Raw genomic sequence first — 16,458 nt, 5'->3', positions numbered from 1 at the left:
CATTTAAGGCCCATTAATAACTTTGGAGACATTTGAGGATATTTTTGGGTGTCGATTTATGAACAAATGGAGGAGTATTTTTAGAATTTGTGATGATTTTTGGGTAGCATTTGATCTCAATTGATTAATATTACAAATTTGACCTTCGGATATAAATATGGGGAAATTATCAAAAAGTCCTTAAAATACAAGATGCTTCTAAACCCGTCCTGATTGCTTCCAAATAAAAAGACTTGCAAGTCTCGCTCCTTTCACTCCACCGAAAATAATGCATTTTTGTTGTGTGTATATGAATTTGATTTTTTATTTTTGTGTATGTGAATTTGCTTGATTGTTTGTGTGCATATAACGTGTAAGTAGAAGTGTCGAAAGGGAAACAATATTGTATATAAGGGAGGGAGAAGTCCCTAAAGCAAGAGCATTAGGTGATAAACATTTATAAAATAAAATAAAAAATAGTGGTAAACATAGGAATTTAGTGAAAAACCCAAAAGAAGCAAGCAGCTTATAAAAACACCCAAAAACTTTTCAAAATGACGAAAAAACCATTATCTTTAGCATCAAAGACATGTAAATCCTAGAGCTCTTTCCTTAACCAAAAACCCATAGCAGTATGTGAAGAAACCAGCCTTGCATGCAAATATTTTGTCTTCAAGTAACCAGACCATGAGAAGACGTTGTCACTTTGCATCTGCCCAACAGTTATTACTGCGCAACGACAGTATTAGAAATAGTATTTTTGTCTCTTTGTACATATTTTTAAGTGTATTTTGTTTTAAAAGGCAGAAGAATCGTTTGTTTGCCATCAGTTGGCATGTGATGTATGAAACTTCAAAGAGAGTTAGAGATGGTATCAGATAGAGAGGTTTCTCCTCTCATCCTTAGCCATTCTTAGTAGAGTCGGTGAAAATAGTGTATATAGTTTGCAACTCCGAAGAGAGAAAGTACGATAACAACACCCTAGAAGAAAAAATCTCAGTACTTCCTCCTTCAGCTTTCAAATCAATAAAACTTCCTTTATTCATATACTTTCTCTTATCTTCTTCATACACTTTCTAACTTCGACCACTGTTAATACCACCGATCATTGTTAATATCTCTGACTACTGTTAATACATAGTTATAACAGTTTCAGCAACAAAAGCAATTAAGTAAGTCTTTTTCTCTTTCATTTTCTTGGTTTTCTTAGCAGACTTCTTGTCCAAAATAAGGAAACACTTTTATAATTATGTTATTATCTTGCTAAACTGACGATCAATACTTTGTTTGAGCACTTGGTCATGTTTTGTATTTTCCATAATGATAATTGGATGTCTGTCAGGGAACCTCTGAGTTCAAAGGACCTCTGAGTTCTGCTCCATAGCCTTTAAGTTGGCATCTTTGCAGTTCCATGTTCTAGGCATGGTGTCTAGTTATTGTTTTGGCCTTTAGAAACCTTGACCGAGACCCCGCTTGAAAAATGGTATCAGAGCTTTAGTTTAGCACCTTAGTAATATGATTATGATAGTAAAGTACCTTGAGGACAGAAGTCAATCAACACAACTGATAAAAACCAACGTTTTATAACCTGTTAAAATTTTGTTAATTACCAAAATCACCAGTTAAGGACAGTAAACCTTTTGCATGTTTGGCCCATGGTGGACATCAATTAGAATAAAAGAAAGGTTACAAGAATTAAAGAAACAGAAGGTTGAATACCAGAAATTAGGAACTTAGAAGAATTAAGAAAATCACCAGAAGTAGGTAATTATCCTAGAAGAAAACTAGAAGTACAGAATAGCATAACAAGGAACCAGTACCATTTAGAAGTCTGCAAAGAATCCATAGAAGCATTTCAAGAGCATTTAGGCATCTTAAAAGAAAAAGGTAGACTTAGATAAATTTATATGATAGAGTACCTTAATTTAGAAATTAGTGAACGACAAAAGAAAAAATTAACTTTAGATAATAATACATTAGTTTGTTATTTTCCACAAAAAGAACACAAACATCTATTACATAGCAGTAACAGTCCCTTAGAAAATAGCATTGTTGACCTTTTAATTAGTCAAGCAGAAAGTGTAAAATTTGAACATAACAAACATAATAGAATAGTTCAACAGTTATTAGAATACTTTCAGAAAAATTCCCTAAAAACAATTAGACAAAACTTAGACTATATAACATCTCAATTAGAAGATAATAATAGGAATATTCAAAGATTTCCTAGCAAGAAAGAAATCAAAGACCTAAATTTCATTGTTTGTATCTAAAAAAAAAAAAAGACGGTCAATAGGAACGCGCTTCACGCGCGGCGATATTTTCTGGTTTTCGGAAGCTTTTGCTGCTCTCTGGAGGCTGCTGTTCGTAGCGGTTTCCAGGTTCGTTCCTCCGTTTTGGTTCTGTTTGCTTCTGTGAGTTGCTTTCTCTGATCATGGAGGAGGGTTCACCTGGGGTCTATATGAAGCACCATCGCTTCACTAAGAGAGTGAGAGCATCAGAGGATTTCAATCCTGAGTGCGAATTGGAACAGAGGTCCAATCCTATTCTGTTTGTTAAGCAAGGGCAGACTGCTGATTCTCTTTTGGGGGCTAGATCTGAGTTTGGATTTGGGAATTTCAAGGAAGGGGCTCGATCTGGGGTTGGGTTTGGAAATCTCAGAGATGGGGCTCAATTTGATTTTGGCTCTGGAAATGTCATTGGGGCACAATCTGAGTTTGGGTCTGGAAGTTTTAAAGATAAACTTATGGGTAAGGTGAATCTAGTAAAGAATGTGGGTATTGATGTGTGTTGCCTTATTGATACTCATGAGGATCTTAATGATGATGAAGATGTGGTTATTTCTCGAGGTGAGAAGGGGCCGAGCATTCAGTTTTCCGATCGTGCTATGGATCGTCTCTCCCAGCCTTGGAAGCATGCTCTGATCATAAAATTGCTAGGTCATTCGCATGCTTACAATTACATTCATGATCGGTTACAGCAAAAGTGGAGCCTGAAGGGGGATTGTAAGTTGATTGATCTTGTTAATGATTACTTTGTGGTGAAATTTGATTTGGAGGAGGATCTGAATTTTGTGCTGACTGGTGGTCCCTGGATTATTGCGGGACAGTATTTGGTTATGCAGAAATGGCGACCTGGTTTCTGTCCTGCTACAACACATATCACACGCATGGCAGCTTGGATAAGGGTGGATGCTATTCAGCTTGAATGTTTTGATGTGTGGTCTTTGAAGCGTATTGGAAATTTAGTGGGGAAGCTATTGAAAATTGATTCTCTAACAACTTCTCAGAATCGAGGTAAATTTGCTCGTTTATGTGTGGAGCTTGATCTAACTAAGCCTTTAGAGGCTTTTGTTCAAATTAATCAACATTGGTACAATATATAGTATGAAGGCCTACCAGAAATATGTTATATGTGTGGTAAATATGGTCATAAGAGGGAAGTGTGTCCTCTGAGGGTTGAGGTTCAAACTGAGAAAACTCCTGTGGTGCCTATCAAAGAGGGGAGCATGGCCATGAACACTGATTCTGGGGATGGGGTTAATAAGCTGCAGGATTGGGATTCTAGGTTAAGAGGCCCTTGGATGAATGTTCAGCCTAGAAGGAAATATAAGAATAATTTTAAAGATGGAGGGGGTAAGAATCCTGGTGGGACTTCTAAGGGGTCCAGATTTGATGCTTTGAGACAAGTTGGTGAGGATTTTGGAAGAGAAGTGAATAGAATGGGATCGGAGCCTTCTTTGTCTTCTAAGACGGGTAAAGCTATGGAGAATGTTGTCCCCAATGGTAGCAAGATTTGGACTAAGTCTAAGTCAGCTAAAGACACTTCTAGGCAGGTGTTGAATGATATTTCTAATAAAGTTGGGGCTAGCAAGTCTTTTTTGGCTGCAAAGGATAAGATACCTAGGAAGCCTTTTGGAACTTTTTTTGATGCTTCTATTGCGTCTGGTGTCGCTCAGTTTAGTGGGAAGGAAATTGGGCAGCCTGGGTTAGTTAGTAAGAAAATTGATAGCTGGGTGGGGGACCATGATGCAAGCATAGAGAATGGTGTGTATATTTTTGGTCATCAGCCCCCGAATATAAGGGATGAAGATGTTAATTCTGAGGCCAGTTTTGAGTCTGAGGATGATGCAGTGGCTATTGATGCCTCTACTGGTGTTGATGTGGGCCAAGGTGAAAACATGGATTTGTCTGAGGGACAAGGTGCTGGTCCTGATGATCAGATGACAGGTCATACCCTTACTAGTGAGGGTGGAGTGACATTCGGTATCTGATGGGGTGAGCCCTTTTGTTATTGGTTTTTTCTTTGATTTTTTCCTTATGAATATAGTCTGTTGGAATGTTCGAGGTGCTGCTAGCACTAAATTTAAGTCTACTATGTTGGATTTAATTCGGATTCATCGTATGGATATTCTTTTCGTCTGTGAGCCGAGAATCAGTGGTGAGAAAGCTATTTCTGTTATTAAGTCTTTGGGTTTTCCTTGTTTTGAGATTGTGGATGCTATTGGGTTTTCTGGTGGTTTGTGGTTATTATGGGATAATAGCAAAGTTCATGTGGAAATTATGGGAACGTCAGATCAAACTATTTCAGCTTGTGTTTCCTGGAATGGTGGTCCTCCGTAGTTGTTTACAGGTGTTTATGCCAGTCCTTGTATTAGAAAACGAGCGAGTTTATGGGATTATCTCAAGTTTGTTGTAGATTGCCATCATTTGCCTTGGCTTTTAGCTAGGGACTTTAATGAGATGTTGTCTGTGGATGAGAAGTTGGGTGGAGCTGTAACTTCTCGAGTGCAGGGGTTTCGCAATTGGTTTGACGATCATGGTATGGTGGATTTGGGTTTTTCTGGTCCTAAGTACACTTGGAGGAATACTAAAGTTAGTGAAAGGATTGACAGGGCCATTTGCACGATGAATTGTAGAGGTTTATATTCTGATGCTCATGTTCGACATTTACCTAGAACTACTTCAGATCATAATCCCCTTAAAATTTCTCTACAATCTTGTTTTCATGCTGCCCCTTATCTTCGCCCTTTTAGATTTGAGGCGATGTGGTTGAAGCATGAGAAGTTTGGTGATTTCATTAATAATACTTGGGGTAAGTTGGATGGCTCTGCTATGGAGAAGACCTTTCAGCTGGTTGCTCGTCTTAAACATTGGAATATTAATGTTTTTGGGCACCTCCGGTTGAGAAAGGCTAGATTATTAGCCCGGCTAAATGGTATTCAAAAGGCCCTCTGCGAAGGGTTTAATCCTTTTCTCAGTCGGCTGGAAGTCTCCTTAATGGATGATTTTAATAAAATTCTTGAGCAAGAAGCTCAGTTTTGGAAGCAAAAGTCTAGGGTTCTGTGGCTTCAGGAAGGGGATCGTAATACGAAATTTTTTCATCTCACCACTGTGATTCGAAGGCGAAGAAATAAAATTGAGAGTTTGAGGAATAATGATGGTATGGTTGTTGCGACTGCCCTAGGTATTAAAGCCTTGGCTGTTGAGCATTTTGCGTCTCTCTTTACTCAATCACACTTGGCTCCTACTGAGTTGGATATTCCTAATCTGTTCCCTCTGATTAGTGGTGAAGATTTGGATGTTTTAACTAAGGATGTGGATTTAGATGAAGTTAAAGAAAGCCTCTTTGGTATTGGAGGCCTTAAAGCTCCTGGGATAGATGGTTTTCCCGTGTGCTTTTATCAAACCCAGTGGGGCCAATGTGCCACTGATATTTATGCTATGGTGACCAAGGCTTTTACTGAGTGTTCCTTTCCTGCTGAGTTGAATCATACCCTTATCACGTTGATACCTAAGGTTGATAATCCCCAGACTATGGTGCATTTTCGTCCCAATAGTCTTTGTTCAACTCTTTATAAAGTTATCTCTAAGATCATTGTGGCTAGATTGAGGCCTATTTTGCCTGTTCTAATTAGTCCTAATTAGGTTAGTTTTGTGCCTAGAAGGCATATTACATATAACATTCTTATAGCACAGGAGCTTATGCATAAGTTCAAGGTTTCTAAGGGCAAGAGAGGGTTTATGGCTTGGAAAATTGATCTCTCTAAGGCGTATGACAGATTGAACTGGCATTTTATTGAGGTGGTGTTGGCTGAATTAGGTCTGCCTGCGGTTTTAAGGAGGTTGATCATGCATTGTGTTTCTACTGTTAAGTATCAGATTTGTATTAATGAGGAGCTCACTGATTCCTTTACTCCTATGAATGGTATTAGGCAAGGGGACCCTTTATCCCCCTATTTGTTTGTGCTGTGTGTTGAAAACTTTCTCACATCATCTTTGATTTGGTTCAAAAAGGTAGTTGGAAAGCTGTTAAATCGTCTCAATCTGGGCCTGTGGTTTCTCATCTCTTCTTTGCAGACGATCTTATTCTTTTTGCTGAAGCTTCTGTTAAACAAGCTCGAATTATGAAGGGTTGTTTGGAGCTTTTTTGTCAAGCGTCAGGACAAATTGTAAACTATGATAAATCTGCTGTTTTTTGTTCCCCCAATACTCCGAATGAGGTGGCTAAGGAGATTAGTTGTATTTGCGGCTCCCCTCAGACTAGTGACTTGGGCAAATACTTAGGCATGCCTCTTCTTCATACAAGGGTTAATCACACTACTTATAAGAAGCTGCTGGATAGGGTGCACAGTCGGTTGGCTTCTTGGAAAGGCAAACTTCTCTCGTATGCTGGTCGCGCAACTTTAATCCAAGCTGTGACTTCCTCTATTCCCATTTATGCTATGCAAACTACTAAACTCCCTGTAAGTGTTTGTGATGAGTTAGATCGGTTGAACAGAAATTTTTTCTGGGGAGGCAGTGAAAAACGAACCAAAGTTCATCTTTGTCAGTGGAATTTGGTTTGTCGTCCTAAGTGTAAAGGAGGGTTGGGCTTTAAGAAGTCTGCTGCTATGAATCAGGCCTTGCTTGCTAAAGTTGATTGGAGAATCCAGAACAAGGATGAGGGGCTGTGGGCTAGGATTTATAAGGCCAAGTATCTTAAAGGTACGTCAATTTTAGACCCTTCCCTAATTCCAAAGCAGGTCTGTTCATCCACCTGGAGGGGTATTTTGCATGGGGTGGAGTTACTCTCTAAAGGTATGGTGTGGAGGATTGGGAAAGGAGACATAGTTAAGTTTTGGCAGGATAGGTGGCTGAATGGAAGACCTCTTTTTGATCAAGATGGGGTTTTGCAAATTGGGGATGTGACCTGCAATGTCTCCAGTTTTTTTTAAGGGGGATTGGTGGGACATTGACAAATTAAGGGCAGTTTTGGATGAGGATTTGGTTCAGCAAATTATCTGCGTTCCTGTGGGAGTGACTGGTGCTGTTCCTGATACTCAAATTTGGGGGCCTACTGCAAATGGTTTGTTCTCTGTAAAAACTGCCTATACTCTCTTGTTTCATGGTAGTGAGTGGCTTTTGTATGACTGGCAGTTCTTGTGGAAATTGAAGATTCCCCCTAAGATTCAAATTTTCCTTTGGCTGGTGTTCCAAGGAAAAATCCTGTCTAATGAGGAGAGGGTTAGGAGGCATCTGGTGGATGATCCTGCCTGTAACTACTGTAATTGGCCAGTTGAGTCCATTTTGCATATTTTTAGGGACTGTGAAAAGGCTGCTAGTGTTTGGCAGGCTATGCTTTGTCCTGGTGCTCATCCCCATTTTTTCCAGATGGATTTCCACCCTTGGCTTCGCTCTAATCTTTTGTGTAAAGCTATGTGGGATGATCATGTGCCATGGCCTTTAGTTTTTGTCTTTACTTGCTGGGTTTTATGGAAATGGAGAAATAATCAGATTTTCAATATTGACAATGAGGCCAGTTTTGAGCCTGAGAAGATTATTGTTGCTGCTGTAAGGGAGTGGTATACGACTAGCCAAGTTGGGGGTACAAAGGCTCCTAAAATGCCACTTTTCCTTACTTGGGAACCTCCTGAGCTGGGTCAATTTAAGCTTAATGTGGATGGATCTAGAAGGTGTGCTTCAGGCTCTATTGGTGCTGGAGGAGTGATTTGTAACTCCTTAGGGGATTGGGTCAGTGGGTTTGCTGTGAACCTTGGTAAGGGGCAAATTCTGGAAGCTAAAGTTTGGGGCTTGTTTTTTGGCTTGCAAATTGCTATTGCTAAAGGCATTCGTAGGCTTTCTGTGGAAATGGATGCTGCTACGGCTGTCCTCCTAGTTCAGCAGCATTCTAGGCTTGGCTCCTATCCTCTAGCTTCCTTGATTGCTAGCTGTTGTGCAATGGTGAGACAAATTGGTGTTTGTTCTGTGAGCCACATATACAGGGAAAGGAATGCTGTGGCGGATTGTTTGGCTAAATGGAGCCATAACCTTGATCTTGGGTTGTATGTGCTTGATGCTGCTCCAAGCTGGCTTGGTTCTGTTTTAGTTGATGACTTATTAGGAGTTCCTAGAACTCGTTGGGTTAGTTCAGCTTCTGGCTAAGGTTTTGTTGCTTTGGGGTTTGACCCCCCCTCTTTACCAAAAAAAGAAGAAAAGAAATCAAAGACCTCATAGATCTCATACATAGTAAACCAAAATAAATAGAGCTTCAGTCATTAGAAATTATTGAGCAATTAAAAATAGAAGTACAAAAAATACAACTAGTACAAAAAACATTAACTGAACAAGTAGAAAAGTTGCATAGTAAAATAGATAGACTTTTAGTTTAATGACATGCATATTCTAAAATTAATAATAAATATATCAAAGCTTTAGAAGAGGTTGGTGAACTAGATAAGGAACCAGTAGGTCTTACAGAATTCACAACATCTGTAGCAAGTAGTAATATCCCTATAAGATAAAATAATTTAATTATCCAATTAATTTTAAATCTAGCTGAAAAAGTAGGTCAATTAGAAGAACAAATAACATAAATTAATCAAATAGTGCACAAAACTACTTCTACACTACCCAAAGACTTAGTTGATAAATTAGATAATTTATCCTTAGGAAATAATCCTTATAAAAGAAAAAGTAGAATAAATCCCCTTGATAATAGTAAATGGAACTCTTTAGAAGAAAAGGAAAAGAAATAGTTAAAATAGAAGATATATACCCTAGTGAACAAGAAGCACAAGAATTTCTTAGAAAATGTTTTGAAAAATCTTAGAAAAATAAATATAATTTATATCAATTAGGAAGATTTGAAAATAAACATAGTATTGTAAGTAGTATTAGTCAACATGAAGTAAGCTGTATAGATAAAGAACTCTTAATTTACTTAGTAATACAACAATAGAACATCTTAAGAAGTCACACTATCAAAAAATTCATATAGGAACAATTATGATAGGAATAGCTGGACTCACAAGAGCACAAGTAGGAACTAAAGCATTAGTATACGTATATGATGACAAATGGGATAACCATCAGTAGGCAGCTATAGCTACAGTAGAAGTAGATCTTAGCACAAATCTAGCAGTCATAGGATGTATTCCTAATTATGTCATGAATATTAGAGAATTTAGTAAACATATTAAAATTAGCATAAGAACAAAAAATTATAATATGAAAGGAGAATACAAAAATTTAAGTATTAGTCTTATGTATGTAGGAAAAATTTCAAACAACTATAATTATAAATTTAATGTAGAATTCCAAAATTTAGTACAAACTTTTGGCAGTAAACATGTTAATATGATAGAAGCAAAACCAGTAGATAATAGCTTTTTAGAAGGAACAGAATGGATTTTACCCAATTTACAAGTAGCAAAAACTAGACAACCTGATAAAGCACAAATTTTTGAAAATCGTGTAGGTGAAGCAATTGTAAGATTTACTAATTACAAGCAAATAAATGATATAGAGGACTTAGAAAGTGAAGTGGAAGAAGAAATACATATGGCATTTGATAATTTAGAAATAAATATGATAGAGCATAATTTTGATAGTATAGTTGATAAACTCATAGATGACATAGATAATTTAAATGAAGAAGAATACATAGAAAAATATAGAATTTAGGATTTAGGATTACATAGATTATCGGACAAATAAATGAAAGATCTAATTTTAAATATAGGATTAGAACATATTTTAGGAGAAAAAGAATATCAAAATATGTTAATTGAAGTAGAGTGCATGCCAATAGAAGACCAATATAGTTCAATTGGACCATCCGTAACTCCTACAAGTAGAACGGACCAACATAATCTTAGGCAAACTAATGAACCATATAGAGAAAATAATGAAGAAACCGGTAGAAGTGCTTTTCAACAAGAAACATTTTGGATTAGGAAAAAATAGAATCCCTTATAAAGGAATTGAACAAATTAGTTTAGCAGGAAATATATTAAGGGAGCTTTAGTAGTATACCCAAAATCGGGGCTGAAATTATTAAAAAAACCCCACATGGAATGCACTTTAGAAACATACCCAAAAACCATTTACTACATAAGAAATGAGTGTTGAAGTTCCTATAAATTACATGATTGCCATTGATTAACTTAAAACAAGCCCAACACAAAAAACTAAAAAAAAAAACTCAAAACAAGCCCAGCAAGTCCGAAGTACATTGTTAATACCATGTCATAGAAGTACATTGTTAATACCATATCATACAAAATTTTTTTAAAAAAAGTCCGAAACAAGCCCAGCAAGCCCGAAGTACATTGTTAATACCATGTCATAGAAGTACAATATTAATACCATATCACACAAAAAACTTTTAAAAAACCCAAAACAAGCCCACCAAACCCCAAGTACATTGTTAATACCATGTCATAGAAGTACATTGTTAATACCATTTCACACACAAAATTCCTTAAAAACCCAAAAAAGCCCAGCAAGACATCCGATATCCTTTGCAGAAACCACCTCCAATTGTCCACAGTTTCACTAGAAACAATCGCAAAGGCAAAAGGAAATACCTCTACAAGAAAAAATAAAGTACATTGTTAATACTATGTCATAGAACTATCCTAGTAAAAATCACATTATGCATATCATAAACTTCAAGTGCACAGCTATATATAGAGCAAAATATCGAGCAAGGTTTGTTACTGAAAATATGTTAATACTATGTCATAGAAGTACACTGTTAATACTATGTCATAGAAGTACACTGTTAATACTATGTCATAGAAATCCTCAATTGCAGGGTATGAACAGTATAACAACTATTCATACCACTTACTGGAAGTTAACAACTACATCATTTCATTTGCATAATAGGCACGATAAAGAATCCAAACAGTACCAAACATCAAAACCAAGTCAACACTAAACAGTGGTTTGCGCATTAAAATCACAAAGAACCCAGATCACCTAGAATCTAAATCCAAGAACAGTAATTATCAAATTTCTTTTCTTTTGTTCAATTTGTATTAGAAAAGAAAATGAAGATGTAATGGCAAGATGCCACACCAACAATACAAATATATAGTTTAAGTTCTTGTATACAAAATCATTGTTAGCTAACTCATAGTGGAAAACTGGAAGGAAAAAAGCATACACTCTCTGCCTTTCTCCTTAATAATATTACAAACTCATGAGGATCTTTCGCCCACTAACCAATTCACATCATCATCAATTTGGACATCAATTTGGACAAATTCGACAGAAAAAGTAGTAATTCCTTTTGCTAATCCTTCACCTTTACAAGTAAATGTAAATCTATTTGTTAATTCCAGTTTGATACAATTGTTTTCCAACTCTAATCCCACTTCTTCCCATGGAAAGACAACATAATGAGAGTAAGTTTTTAATATTGTACTGCTATGTTCTATCCAGTTTGTTTCCTTTTCTATTAACACTACAATTTCTTGTTTCTATTCTAAAGAAAATATATATATATATATATATATATATATATATATATATATATATATATATATATATATATATATATATATATATATATATGACAGAGAAGGGCTACAATGAGATGAAACAAATCCTATGGCCTATACAAACAAGTGGTCTAACATGCTGCCAATAGCCAGAGCATAATTAGAGAAGAAATTGCAATTGTTACCCAACTCAGGTACGCCAATGCAACTGCCATTTGGTATTTTTGGCATTCCTCTCCAAAATTGCTGTGGCTCAAGTCACTAAAGTACAATACAGTTATGCCAGCAGAGGCAAAAGCTGCTGCAAGAGATAGTGTTGCTATAACCTGTTGGAAAAGGAATCAGATAGCTAATTGCTTCAATGACTTGTAGACCCATTGAAGCAATTAGGTAGCTGCAAAATGAGCATTGCCTTAAACAAATATTACAATGTTTTTTTTTTTTTTTTTCAGGAAAAGAAATGGCATGTGATGTATAAAGATATGCTGAAATCTGCCTCATACGCCTACAGAATCAGGTTACACAAAACTGAACTTAGATGGCATACACAGATACAACCAAACAAGTCAACAACAGTGAAAAAAACGAGCATAATGAATTCTAAATCACCAATTCCAATTATTATATCATTCTAAAATAGAAAAAGCAATACATCAATGACTCATATTGACTAATTAAGTATTTTACGCTAAGAACTTATCCCAAAATTCTAACTACCACCAACTCTGGCACCGCTGTCTCACCAAAGAATGAAGAATCAAATTAAATCACCATATCACCATTGCCAAAACCTCAATTCAATCATACACTAAGCAAACACAGAAATTAACAACAACAAAAAAATATGATAAATTAAAATTTTCACAATAACCTCTAAGAGCTTTTGCATATGAGAAACTATGAGTAGTTCTTTAGAGAACCTCTCTCCTAGCGGCGTATCCGTACTGAGATCGACAAATGTTATCAAACGATCATTCCAAGTACGATCTTTGCCTTCTTTGCTAGGCTCATTCCTCTATAGGAGTTCTTAGCTCCGTCTTCGTCCGAGGTTGTTGTGGTTGACGTTGCTCGGATTCGATGATGCTAGAGAAAGAACTGGAGGCTTGTCGTCGACTGACGGAGATTGAGACGGAGATGATGGCGATGGCACCAGAGGAGAAGAAGGATGTGGTGCGTTAACAGGAGCATCTGACGGAGATGAAGGAAGGGAAATCGGTGATGGAGTTTTGGGCGAAGGTGAATCTGCAGCGGGTTGCGGCGATGGCATCAACGAGGGCTGTGGTGGAGATGACGAAGTTGGACTAAGAGAAAAGCCAGCTCGATGAACCTCGCCATTGTTGAAGAAGAAGATGAAAGTTCGAGATACTGGTTGATGAAGATTGAGTTGATTAATAGACAAAGCAAAAGGGCAAAACATTAATCAAACATAGCTGTTGAATTTAAGAAATCGACAGCTGTCAATTATTGGGTTTATTTTGGGTGTGTTTATATACATTCAATGGTATAGGGTTTCTTGATAGAACTATGTCTAGGAATGGGTATTTAACTAATTTTCTAATATATTAAACTTAGATCATGTAGACCCACAAGATTGGGAAAAAACTATAGAAAGATGGGAAAAAACAATAGAAAGATGGGAAAAATGATGTGTACATGCAACATTAATGTTAGATTTTAGCAATAATAAAGATAAGTTAGATTACTTTGAGCATACTTTAGATGGAATGGTTTTTGATTATTTTCAAGCATGGAAAACTAAAAATCCAAGAGAACATCAAGCAGCAAAAGATATGTTTAATATAGATGCTTTTGTTAAATTAATTAAATATGAATTTTTAGATCATAATAGATTAGATGGTAGAAATGAAGAAGAACAAATTAGAGCCATAAGAAATTTAGAACAATTACAAATATGTGATTTACAATATATTAGTGAATATACTTCGAACTTTTTCAAGTATTTAGGTAGAATAGGTAGAATTGATGATCTTAATTTATTAGATACTTATATGACAAAAATTAAAGGACCAATAGGAGAAAGAATTTGGAACGAATGGCAAAAACACCCTAGGAAACTAGATGTATCCATAGGAGCAAGAATACAACATGTATATGATATATTACGATCAGAATGTAGCCAAATAAAAGCAAAAAGACAAATTAGAAAACAGTTTTACATGAGCTGTAAAAATATAGATTTACCTAAACAATATGGATGTCATAGAAAACTTAGGCAAAAAAAGCCATATAGAAAGAGTTATAGAAAATATAGGCCTTATAAACAACAATATAAAATTTTTAGAATTCAACCTTCAAAAACTTTTAGAAGAAGAAGATATATCCCTAAACAATTTAGGAAAAGGACAAATAAACCATGGATTAGAAAATATAAAGTACCTAATAAAAATACATGTAAATGTTATCTTTGTGGTGAAGTAGGACATATTAGACCTAAGTGTCCCAAATTAGGAAAGCAACCTAGAGAAAAAATTCAATTAATTGAGAAATTTCAACTAGAAGATGATCAAGACTTAGAATCAATTTATAGTATTGATGATAATCTAAGTGATAATGAAAGTATTTATAGTGTTAATGCCTTAGACTCAGAATCAGAATCAGAATCAGATTGCTCTAGTAATTCTGATAGTGAATTAGATGAATATATGTGTATGTTTGAAGAACAAATAGAGCATGAAGAATTTAAATATGTTAATTTAGGATGGCCTCAAGAGTGTAACCAATGTAAGAAAATAGTAGTAGAAAAATATTACACTAAGACAGTAGTTTATTGTAAACCTTGTTTTCATAATAGACCAATAGAAATAAATACAGTTGAAATAATAGAAAACAATAATCAAAAGAATAATTGCATTAGTGTAGAGAAACAAAAGACTAGGTCATTAATAACAATTAATTACGAGTTAGAATTGTCAAAAGAACATAAAATTCAAACAATAGCTATGATAGATACAGGAAGCACAAAAAATGTAATAAAAGAAGAGTTAGTGCCAGAACAGTTTAGGCAAAAACTAGCTAGACCAGTAAGAATTATACAGTTTGATACAAGACCTGTATACTTAACATACTGTATTAATAATATACCAATTAGGATAGAAAGATAACAGTTTAATTTACCCTTAACCTTTATATTCCCAGTAGGATCATATCCCTTTATCTTAGGATTAAATTTCTTAAAAAGTTTACAAGGAGGATTTTTAATAAGTGGAAATTGAAATTGAAATGACATGAATTTTTTTGGGGTAAGATTAATATGACAAGATTTGTTTTTCAATTGTTTTTGTAGTATCTCATAAAAATTTCAACATACTCACACACGTTAATAAAAACAGTACCAAATAATGTATAATTCAAAGTGATCATGCATTAATTAGATGTTTAGCAATATAAATAATCATGCATTATGTTGCGTAGATACAGCTGCACCAAAATGGATTCAGCTGCATCCTCAACTTGTGATACTTGCAAGTGCACGAGCCGTTCGGTAGTATAGCGTATGTAAGTGCGAGGTCGATCCCACGAGGATTGGTGATTGAATGATTCAATTCATTTTCCCTACACAAAACAGAAATGAAAAAGAAGGGAAATAAATAAAACAAGGAAGAAAGAAAATAACTAACTCAAGCAGATAATTTCCCAAGTTCAATTAGATTAACGGATTGATTCTAGCTAATGTATGATTAAGCCATGGTGTGTGGTCATAACCTTGTGTTCCTAATTCCCTAATTTGATCATTTGTTGTCTAACCTAAAATTAAGCATTAGGAACCCATTAAGCATAGAAGAACAATTTAAACAACCAAGCATGTATCTAATCCCTGTTGTCGAATGTCCATACATACTCTTCCTATTCATAGTTCAATTCGAATTAAAGTATGGTGTCTACTCTTAATTCAAACCAAGATAGCTAACATGCAAGCCTAAATGGTGATCAATCATTCAAACTAGCATATTAACTTATAAGCATAATGAATAAGAACAAAAATCATAATTGAAACTTGGAAACTAATCAAACTTGAAACTAAAGAAAAGAATTGACATAACAATGAAAATTAAAGTAGAACTTGGAAAGACTTAAAGGAAAATTTCAGCACAAAGATCTCATTATAACAATTGAAAACTAGAAAGAGAAACTAAGAGAATTTGAGGGAGAGAAGGGAAGGGAGATCTAGAGAAGTGTTTGAGAGCTCCCCCCCTTGGGGTGTGTTTACAAGCTTAGAGAACTTCCCTATTTATAGGCCTAGGGGAAGTGAAAATCTGAATTCAATATGGCTAATGCATACAACACTTGTTTTATAAAATCTGAAATGGTTGATGCACTTGTATTAGAAAATCTAAATTGGGTGATGCACTTCACCAATAGATCCCACCAGCAGCCCTAGCTCATCTTCATGTCACCATGACCAAGCTTCCAACCAGAAATGATAGCTCATACCTAGCTCACCATGACCAAGCATCCAACCAGCACATGCTGAGGTCAGCATGACCAGAAACTTCAAGGGCTTACAACTTGGGCTTCTCTTAATCAAATTAGGACTTTAAGCACTCGAAATTGAAGTTCAGAATGTCTTCTTTCCAGCCATATGTTATTTGGGCCAATCCAAGGTCGGAGGAAGAAGTTAAGGCCGAAACAAATTGCTAACTCATTTTCCGTGCTGATAAGATCCATCCTGAGCATGGTTCTGTGTTTGC

At 35.7% G+C, this 16,458-nt stretch overlaps 1 protein-coding gene across 1 annotated transcript; it reads left to right on the top strand.

Moving 5' to 3' along the window:
* Nucleotides 1-3,391: 3,391 nt before the first annotated feature.
* On the top strand, nt 3,392-8,402 carry LOC148293873 (uncharacterized). The gene is made up of 6 exons (XM_088254629.1): nt 3,392-4,244; nt 4,309-4,497; nt 4,612-5,798; nt 5,907-6,186; nt 6,276-7,003; nt 7,197-8,402. The coding sequence occupies exons 1-6, from the start codon at nt 3,392-3,394 to the stop codon at nt 8,400-8,402; spliced, it is 4,443 nt and encodes a 1,480-aa protein (XP_088110755.1).
* The last annotated feature ends 8,056 nt before the right edge of the window (nt 8,403-16,458 follow it).

The sequence above is a fragment of the Prunus avium genome, chromosome 6 (assembly GCF_965620075.1).
Source record: "Prunus avium chromosome 6, drPruAviu1.hap1.1, whole genome shotgun sequence".
In the NCBI taxonomy this organism is placed as follows: Eukaryota; Viridiplantae; Streptophyta; class Magnoliopsida; order Rosales; family Rosaceae; genus Prunus; species Prunus avium.
The sequence above is the reverse complement of the archived record's forward strand: the minus strand, read 5'-3'. Positions and strand labels throughout refer to the sequence as shown.